Here is a 10832-nt window from a genome sequence, read left to right as displayed (position 1 = left end):
CATTATTAAGCTCCCTCTACCCCCCTCCCAAACTTCACAGAGCTCATGTCCGTCATTATTAAGCTCCCTCTACCCCCCTCCCAAACTTCACAGAGCTCATGTCCGTCATCAACAAGCTCTCCCACCCCCTTCCTAAACCTCTGCGTTCCATGGACGTGCTACTCTAAAATCCAATGATATAAGGTGGAAGTTTTAAGACCGATCCCGCAACTTCTTAGAGCAACACTATGATTACCCCTTCTTCCAGCCATGTGAATTCTAGTGTGCCGGGGTTCAGATACTGATCTGCAGCCAGCAACGGTTCACTAAAAACTGATTAAAAAAAAACATTTTTATTCTTGCGACCATTCCACCTATACTGCCTGTGCCGGTTCTTTGCCCGTTTGTCACTATTTCAATGTTGTCCCAGAGTTCCGGCATCCACAGCATTGACCACGGGGTTCCTGCAGTCACAGCCTTCTGTGTTATATACTGGCCAGGGTAAAGAGGCAACACTGGCACTGAAATGTCAACACTTCCAGTGAAGCATACAAGGATTTCCTTTCTCAGTATCTATACTGGAGAAGCGGGTAAGGATCTTCACTTAAAAAGGTAAACAATTGGCCTGGAGAGGAGTGTATATTTTTTTTAAGTGGAGTTTCACTTTAACCTGAAACACTGCAAACAGTGCAAGACATTAAGGATGATCTTGTAACAAAATGCAAAATCCATTAAAATTGCCCGGGACCCCTCTTCACCAATCACCTCACCGTCCTGGAAGATTCCCGGGGAATGTAGGCAGGCCTAATCTTGCAAGAAGACACCCCAGTCCATCGCAAGAGCACCTCCTTGAGAGAATTTGCCCCATCTGTATTCCCCAGAAGTGTGAGGACACCCAAGCTTAGTACATGGACAGAGGAAGGGGGCGGGAACGTATACCCGGGGTGTTTCATGGAGGGGTTCCAGGCAGTACAAGAGGACCTTGCATTGAACTGGGAGGACACCCAAGCTTAGTCCATGGACAGAGGAAGGGGGTGGGGACGTATACCCGGGGTGTTTCATGGAGGGGTTCCAGGCAGTACAAGAGGACCTTGCATTGAACTGGGAGGACACCTAAGCTTAGTCTATGGACAGGGGAAGGGGGTGGGGATGGGGGACGTATACCCGGGGTGTATCATGGAGGGGTCCAGGCAGTACAAGAGGACCTTGCATTGAACTGGGAGGACACCCAAGCTTAGTCCATGGACAGAGGAAGGGGGTGGGGACGTATACCCGGGGTGTTTCATGGAGGGGTCCAGGCAGTATAAGAGGGTCTGGCATTGAACTGTGAGGACACCTAAGCTTAGTCTATGGACAGAGGAAGCGCGTGGGGGACGTATACCCGGGGTGTATCATGGAGGGGTCCAGGCAGTATAAGAGGGTCTGGCATTGAACTGTGAGTACACCTAAGCTTAGTCTATGGACAGAGGAAGGGGGTGGGGGACGTATACCCGGGGTGTATCATGGAGGGGTCCAGGCAGTATAAGAGGGTCTGGCATTGAACTGTGAGGACACCTAAGCTTAGTGTATGGACAGGGGAAGGGGGTGGGGGACGTATACCTGGGTGTTTCATGGAGGGGGTGCAGGCAGTATAAGCGGACCTTGCATTGAACTGTGAGGTCCACTATGAACATTGTACACGTCTAACCTTTGCAGGTCTGGTCCTCCCTAAAAGTCACCCCGTGACACCTTAATGGAATTAAATCCATTCCAGCCGGAATTTCAATTCACAGAAATCAGCTTCACTGTCGGTATGGAAATATTTCAAGTCTTGTAATTACAATCTATTAATTATGACCCGAGGAAGGCCGAGACGTTTGTTGTGTCACCAGAACAAGCAAAGCCACTGAAGTCAGCAGAGCGCCGTTCTTCCCGTACTGAGCCGGGAGAACGTAGGTGAAGGGGGGAGCACTTAATTAAACAATGGAAGGATATACAGCCGAAATTAAAGGCCACAACAGAATTTTAATCTCTTTCTTAATTAAAAAAAGAAAATTAGAAATTTCAGAACCAATTACAGTGTTTCAGTGATGAAACGAATGTATTTGTTTAGTGGCAGGATAGATTTACACCTCCAGAGTCTCCACAATGGGGGCGAGAGCTACACTCAGATCACCTTCATAGAATGATCCCGTGTGCAACCCAATGGACTAAACACAAAGCAGAACTCCATACATCCCTCCAGTCTACTCTCATATCTGACCTCCGGCCTTCCCTTCAGTCTTATATCTGACCTCCGGCCTTCCCACTGTCATACCCTCCACACCCCTCTCCTGTACATATTGCCCCCTGTCATACCCTCCACACCCCTCTCCTGTACATATTGCCCCCTGTCATACCCTCCACACCCCTCTCCTGTACATATTGCCCCCTGTCATACCCTCCACACCCCTCTCCTGTACATATTGCCCCCTGTCATACCCTCCACACCCCTCTCCTGTACATATTGCCCCCTGTCATACCCTCCACACCCCTCTCCTGTACATATTGCCCCCTGTCATACCCTCCACACCCCTCTCCTGTACATATTGCCCCCTGTCATACCCTCCACACCCCTCTCCTGTACATATTGCCCCCTGTCATACCCTCCACACCCCTCTCCTGTACATATTGCCCCCTGTCATACCCTCCACACCCCTCTCCTGTACATATTGCCCCCTGTCATACCCTCCACACCCCTCTCCTGTACATATTGCCCCCTGTCATACCCTCCACACCCCTCTCCTGTACATATTGCCCCCTGTCATACCCTCCACACCCCTCTCCTGTACATATTGCCCCCTGTCATACCCTCCACACCCCTCTCCTGTACATATTGCCCCCTGTCATACCCTCCACACCCCTCTCCTGTACATATTGCCCCCTGTCATACCCTCCACACCCCTCTCCTGTACATATTGCCCCCTGTCATACCCTCCACACCCCTCTCCTGTACATATTGCCCCCTGTCATACCCTCCACACCCCTCTCCTGTACATATTGCCCCCTGTCATACCCTCCACACCCCTCTCCTGTACATATTGCCCCCTGTCATACCCTCCACACCCCTCTCCTGTACATATTGCCCCCTGTCATACCCTCCACACCCCTCTCCTGTACATATTGCCCCCTGTCATACCCTCCACACCCCTCTCCTGTACATATTGCCCCCTGTCATACCCTCCACACCCCTCTCCTGTACATATTGCCCCCTGTCATACCCTCCACACCCCTCTCCTGTACATATTGCCCCCTGTCATACCCTCCACACCCCTCTCCTGTACATATTGCCCCCTGTCATACCCTCCACACCCCTCTCCTGTACATATTGCCCCCTGTCATACCCTCCACACCCCTCTCCTGTACATATTGCCCCCTGTCATACCCTCCACACCCCTCTCCTGTACATATTGCCCCCTGTCATACCCTCCACACCCCTCTCCTGTACATATTGCCCCCTGTCATACCCTCCACACCCCTCTCCTGTACATATTGCCCCCTGTCATACCCTCCACACCCCTCTCCTGTACATATTGCCCCCTGTCATACCCTCCACACCCCTCTCCTGTACATATTGCCCCCTGTCATACCCTCCACACCCCTCTCCTGTACATATTGCCCCCTGTCATACCCTCCACACCCCTCTCCTGTACATATTGCCCCCTGTCATACCCTCCACACCCCTCTCCTGTACATATTGCCCCCTGTCATACCCTCCACACCCCTCTCCTGTACATATTGCCCCCTGTCATACCCTCCACACCCCTCTCCTGTACATATTGCCCCCTGTCATACCCTCCACACCCCTCTCCTGTACATATTGCCCCCTGTCATACCCTCCACACCCCTCTCCTGTACATATTGCCCCCTGTCATACCCTCCACACCCCTCTCCTGTACATATTGCCCCCTGTCATACCCTCCACACCCCTCTCCTGTACATATTGCCCCCTGTCATACCCTCCACACCCCTCTCCTGTACATATTGCCCCCTGTCATACCCTCCACACCCCTCTCCTGTACATATTGCCCCCTGTCATACCCTCCACACCCCTCTCCTGTACATATTGCCCCCTGTCATACCCTCCACACCCCTCTCCTGTACATATTGCCCCCTGTCATACCCTCCACACCCCTCTCCTGTACATATTGCCCCCTGTCATACCCTCCACACCCCTCTCCTGTACATATTGCCCCCTGTCATACCCTCCACACCCCTCTCCTGTACATATTGCCCCCTGTCATACCCTCCACACCCCTCTCCTGTACATATTGCCCCCTGTCATACCCTCCACACCCCTCTCCTGTACATATTGCCCCCTGTCATACCCTCCACACCCCTCTCCTGTACATATTGCCCCCTGTCATACCCTCCACACCCCTCTCCTGTACATATTGCCCCCTGTCATACCCTCCACACCCCTCTCCTGTACATATTGCCCCCTGTCATACCCTCCACACCCCTCTCCTGTACATATTGCCCCCTGTCATACCCTCCACACCCCTCTCCTGTACATATTGCCCCCTGTCATACCCTCCACACCCCTCTCCTGTACATATTGCCCCCTGTCATACCCTCCACACCCCTCTCCTGTACATATTGCCCCCTGTCATACCCTCCACACCCCTCTCCTGTACATATTGCCCCCTGTCATACCCTCCACACCCCTCTCCTGTACATATTGCCCCCTGTCATACCCTCCACACTCGTCTCCTGTACACAATGCCCCCCCACACTTTTGCTAGCATATGTAAAAACAATTACAAAGATATACAGATCGATTGGTATGATTCTAGATCAATGCACTATACTGACCTCATTAACTCTTCCACCTTGTCATCAACATCCAGATCCTCCTCCGATGCCTCAAAGCTATACGACCTTGGTCCAATGCTGTTGGTATGATAACGTGTTGGAGACATCTTCCCATTGGAGGTCGGGATCCTCTCACTGCTCTCTCTCCCGTTCTGGTTGGTAGTGCAAGGTTGCGGGGAGGTGTCACAGCTATTGCTGGGCGATGGGGACATGCCACAATGGAGGGTCTGTGTTGAAGCGGTGGCAGTGGAAGAAGAGGCGGGGACATTGTTAGTGCTGTTATAAGTGCTGCTCCCATAGTTGGACCTCCTTCCGAATTTGTCACTGTGTTCTTGGTCCAGGCGGTCCAGCGTCTCCAGCGCGTGCAGGATTTCGTGTTTGGTCATTCCAGTGCGTCGCAGACGTTGCAGCAGGTCTATCTGCTCTATGGTGAATCTGGGTTCATCTGTGTAATGTGACATGGTTTCTGGCAGACTGTAAAGAAAACCAAAAGATGGCACAATTAGTCACGGGGTAGCTGAGTTTTGGGATCACATTTAACAATTCCAATGAAAACTTCGGCAAAGGATCCTCCATTTTCCCACCTAAAAATAAACCATTCAAGCTTCGGATGCAAAACCCGGACTATACAGCGCCGATCGCTCTATTCATTTCTATGGCCTGTATACTATGTATTGTCATCTACGGTTGCCTTAACAAGCGAGTAAGATGTCACCAGCACTCCAAAAGTAGATTCCATAAATTTTAATGACATCGGTCATACAAAGTCACAAGTACTGTCGGGGCCACGTTGGGTCCCCGTCATCAGGCTCAGAATAACACACTGTGCAACCCAAACCTACATATATACACATCTGTGACCTTTAATATATATGTATGGTTTGGGTTGCACAGTGTGTTATTCTGAGCCTGATGACGGGGACCCAACGTGGCCCCGACAGTACTTGTGATTTTGAATGACCGTTGTCATTAAAATTTATGGAATCTACTTTTGGAGTGCTGGTGACATCTTTTGGAATTACTACTTGACTACACGGTGCCTTCGTGGTCGCTGCAAGCACCCTATTACAGACATCATCTCCTAGGAGATCCGGTAAGGAGTGCAGTAAGATGCACACAATTTTGTAGGAGACCCTACTGAACACACCCACTTGAGCATCACTACTCCAGGGGGTTCCCTTACCTAGGTTGCATTCATGTTCCTATGTACTGGCCATAGGCTGGATAGACGGGTGTTGAGTACTCTCTCCATCAGTTTCTGGGGTTTTACAGCTCTGTGGACGTTCAATACGCCTGATCCTGGGGTGAATCTTAAAGTGCAATGCTACTGAGCAAGCCAGTGCACTTTGAAAGTATTTTTACAGGTAACTATCTGGCTTTTCAGTTCTTTCCAGGTTTTCTACCTTGTAGCTGGGATTTGGGACTCTGGAGATTTACAAGAGTCTTGGGTGGGATGAAATCTCCAATCCTGGGTCCAAGTGTCGCCATTACTGGACTAAGCCAATCAGGTGGCTGTAGACAGCCCTATTAATGATAGTTTGAAGGATGTCACCAGCACACCTTGCCTATTAATGAGACTGGACCACAGTTCAGGGAGTATGTGTTTGGAGGTGGCGCGATTGAGAGGCACACAGGAGTTGAGCCGAGTGGTCGTGGAGCCACACGGGAGACAGCCAGGTAGGCTGATAGAGTGGTGAGGCTGAAGGAACCAGGAACACACAGGAGGGGGGTGTAGTAGCCGAGACCATACAGATGTGTGTGGAAACCATTCTTACCATACTGGAGTGCTTATGGGCACTGAATACTACGGAGGGGGCTGTTGTTCTGTTCCCCAAAAAACCCTGGGATTTGGGTCAAGTGGTCTGTGAAGGACAACCTGTAGTTGGTGAAACTCATTATGTTACTTTGTTCAAAGACAAGTGGACTTTGTGTTGCCTTTGGCTGACTAGGAGCTATTATCTGTTTGTGAAGACTAAAGAGAGACTGTCCTTTTATGTCAAAAACGTCTTCAAGAGTGGTCACTAAGCGCTGCCCATATGTGCAAAGTTCCTTAAATCTTATAACGACTAGGTGGTCATAGAGGGTCAATGACTTCATAGTAGGAATGTTCAGATACCAGTGCCGATACTTGGCATTTTCATGAGAACTACCAGGGTTGCAGCTGGGACCTGACCATGGTGCTCCATCACTGTCCTGAAATCATTAGTCTGTATTGTTTTCGAAAAACTGTCACATGACACTAAAGAAAAACGTATCAGTACTTGTATCTGGGAGGACTTGGACAAGTATCAGTACTTGTATCTGTGAGGACTTGGACAAGTATCAGTACTTGAAAAAATGGTATCGGTGCATCCCTTATATATATATTTATTTAAATAAAAAACATACATTAAAACAGGGATGCACAAATCCCAGGAGCTCCATATGCTCCTTAAAAATGACAGCTGCTGGAAAAGTATTTGTGCATGTACTTGTACGGAGTGTGGTACTTTGTATCTGAACATCCCCACTTCATTGCATCTTGTCCCTTGGCTTACCTGCAGCTGTAGGTGGGCAATTTCCCAGCCGCAGCTGATTAGGTAGCAGTGGAAGCAGCTTACTTCTGGGTTTGGAGGAGCTTAGGTTCACACCAAAGCCTGGTCCCAACCTGAGCTCATTCCTACAGCACAGCAGATCTGATACTATTAGCGATATGAGAAAAGCATGTTGAAGACCTAATCCTGATAAGCGAAGTGAAGACCTACTCCTTATAATATGCGATAGTAGCTATCCGGGAGATTTCACCCCACTTACTGTTGGATTGCACAGAGACAAGAAGTCAGAGAAGATCTGTGCCCCCAGGACATTTTCATGTAGAGTAAGAGCGACATGGAGAATCGCGCGTTTGTCTGCGCGATTTCGTGCTGAGCGGCATTGAGCTACATTGCGCAATATTGCTCGACAATGCACATTTTGACGCGCTACGTAGGGCGACTTTGTCGCTGCTACATTGGGCTGTAACCAACCAACTGCGGTCTTGATGCGACATCATTCTTTCCGTACATAACGCTGTGCAAAAGTGACCCTTCTCTAGCGCCATGTCGCACAATATCGCCGGTAATGCGCGACACCATTGAGTCTATTGGGGCCGAAACGCGCGACATCTGCAGAAAAAAGGGTCATGTACGAGCGATGAGCTACAGGCGACATTGAGCTGTGAGATGTGAACAGCTCCATTGCAATTCATTGGTCAAGCTACATAGAGCGATATCGCGCGGAAATATGTGCAATTTACTATCCTTGACTCGGACCTCACCTTTCTTCCCCACATCCAATCGCTATCCAAATCCTGCCGCCTTCATCCTCCCAATGACACCGCAAAACTACTCATCCACTCCCTTATTATCTCTTTCACTTATAAAGCCATCCACAACTCCGCCCCGGATATATCTCCGACCTTCCCCGTCCCCTCTGCTCTCTCCAAGACCTTCTGCTTTCCAGCTCCCTCATCATCTCCTCCCATACTCGCCTCCAGGACTTCTCTAGAGTCCCTCCCATCCTCTGGAACTCTTTACCCCAACCTGTCCGTCTATCTCCCACCTTGACTGCCTTTAGGCGTTCCCTAAAGACTCACCTCTTCCAGGAAGCTGATCCCACCTCGACCTAACCACTGAACCTTCACATTCTCAAACAATTCATCCCCACACAGCTCCCTCCTCATGTATCACATGCCCCTCCTCTTTCAGATTGTAAGCCCTCAGGGGCAGGGCCCTCCTCACCATCTTGTCTTGAATTGTAATGTCTTCCTTATATTGTAAAGCGCTGCGCACACTGTTGGCGCTCTATATAAATCCTGTATAATAATACTAGCGGAAATCGCGCTATAAACCGCTCAGTGTGAACGGGGTCTAAAAGCGGAGGTCATTTCATTACTTTCTCTTACACTCTTCTTCAGTGAAATGGAGCTCATACCCCTGTGTGATCTCTACTTTCCGTCACCGGTATTCTCTGAATAAATTAGTCGAACTTCAAACAGAAATTACTAGTGGATAGAGTAGGAAAGACTTAGAAACTTGCTTGACGATAAAAAAAAATCAAATCCCCCGACGTCACGGTGAATGGGGCCATTTATCCTGCAAAAGTTGGTTTGCAGCAGACACTCGCAGTTCATTTGATTAAGATACGTGGTGCTTGTGCAAAGTGTACAAGGCTTTCTAGAAAGCTTGCACCGGCCCCCAAAGTGATGAGTTCTTTATTATGAAAAAATGAGTGTGTATTGGCTCTTGTCGGACGCATTGTATGCACGCGGCTTGCGTCTGATTAATGAGGGGTCGATAATTGCTTTGCAAGGGAAAGGAAGGAAGAAAAAAAGAGAACAGTTCACACAATGAGCAAATAGTATTAGACAGCAAAAGGAAAGGAGATAAACACTGTATACAACTACTTATCACTTTCGGGGACACAAGCTTTCTCTCTCTCGTTGTCGCCATCAAGTTTAATTTTTTTTATATTGTAAATATCAATTAATACAAATTACTCTGAAAACAGACATTGAAGAAGAACGGGAGGTTCAAATCTTAATTTACAAAGCTCTAACACAAGGAGAAGGATCTTTATTTCATCTATGTGACTGTAATATGTAAATCTCATTGGACGGTCACCATTTTGGAAATCGGTATCCCTATCCTGGTGTGCTCGTGTAGTGAATACGGCCTGTTGTATTCAGGGATCATTTCTAGGCTTAAAAGGAGAACTATGAGGTTAGGGCTTTTCCCCATAGTTCTCCTTAGGGTAACGGGAGGACACAAACTAGCGTCCTCCCGTCACCCTAAGCTCAGTATATAGGGAGCTACAGCTCGTGGTATACCGAGACGCCGCAGCGGATCCCGACATCGATGTCGAGATCCGCCCAGCTGCGTGACTGACAGCTGGCTCTGCCTATCTAGAGGCAGAGCCAGCTGTACACACCCCCTCCCCTGTCCGTTCCGCCAGTCAGCGTGGGAGGATCGGAGTGGGGACGGGGGGAATCCAGCCCCTCTCCTGTCACGGCATCCGCGAATGAGCACATATAGGCGATCGGCGGGCTATGGACCCGCTGATCGCCTATATGTGTAACACCCGGTAACGGGTGTGTGCACTGATCGGGTCTTTTCTGCCCGTGCGTGCCCGCTAGGGGGCGCGCGCGAGCAGAAAAAAATTGCCGTCTGGAGACGGCAACCCGCAGATGCTGCAGTGCCGTCCGTCCGTTTTTCTACTATGGGCGGACGGCAAGAGGTTAACCCTTGCGCATGAGGGATAGTCCCACTGCATTAAGCTTTTATTTGCCTGGAGTTCTCCTTTAGGGCCTGTTCACACGACGTTCGTTTTCTGTGCTGACCTGATCCGTACGCTCCTGCACTAAAAATGCATCCCAATGTATCCCTGTGTGTTTTATGGGCTACAGTTCTCACGTGCGCAGTCCGTTCAGGTTATGACAGAAAAATACTGCATGTCACATTTTGTACGGTCCGGAAACGGTCCGGAAACACAAAACGCGTCAAAAACGCACTGCAGCTAACATACTGACAGCCCCATTCCAGCAAGTGGAACAAATCAAAAACGCGGCTACAACGCAGCAAAACATCCCAGAGATGCAACAGGAAGTTAGCGGAAGTCTCCCCATGTGAGGGTAATTCCCCTGTTAGACAGTTTTACCTGGACCAGGTGTCCCCCATTCAAAGAATTTCCCTCAGTTCAACATTTTGGATTAAAAAGGAGAACTATGGAGGAGGGTGATTTCTACTCCTCATTAGTTATAGCCGACCTGTGACAAAGAAGCTGTCACAGGTCGGCTCTATTGATCGGGAAGTGAGCAGAAACATGCAGCCGATCTGCTCACTTCCTGATCATCTCCCTACAGAGAGCGGTGACTGTGAGTCACCACTCCCCGCAGGGATTTCCCCCTATCCGCCAGCGCTGACTGGCGGAACGGACGGGGGAGGGGGCGGGTACAGCTGGCTCTGCCTCTAGATAGGCAGAGCCCGCCAAACACAAATAGAAAA

The 10832-nt window shown here is 49.6% G+C and overlaps 1 protein-coding gene across 3 annotated transcripts in view; it reads right to left on the bottom strand.

Moving 5' to 3' along the window:
• Positions 1 to 10832, bottom strand: part of HMBOX1 (homeobox containing 1) — a 49482-nt gene that overhangs the window by 31620 nt on the left and 7030 nt on the right. For all 3 annotated transcript variants that reach the window (XM_018570086.1, XM_018570089.1, XM_018570088.1), the window contains exon 2: positions 4813 to 5286. In XM_018570086.1, coding sequence (XP_018425588.1) covers positions 4813 to 5286 — 474 coding nt within the window. The remainder of the gene's footprint in view (positions 1 to 4812; positions 5287 to 10832) is intronic.

Source organism: Nanorana parkeri, unplaced genomic scaffold (assembly GCF_000935625.1).
Source record: "Nanorana parkeri isolate BGI_ZX_2015 unplaced genomic scaffold, ASM93562v1 scaffold1453, whole genome shotgun sequence".
NCBI classification, from domain to species: domain Eukaryota; kingdom Metazoa; phylum Chordata; class Amphibia; order Anura; family Dicroglossidae; genus Nanorana; species Nanorana parkeri.
The sequence above is the reverse complement of the archived record's forward strand: the minus strand, read 5'-3'. Positions and strand labels throughout refer to the sequence as shown.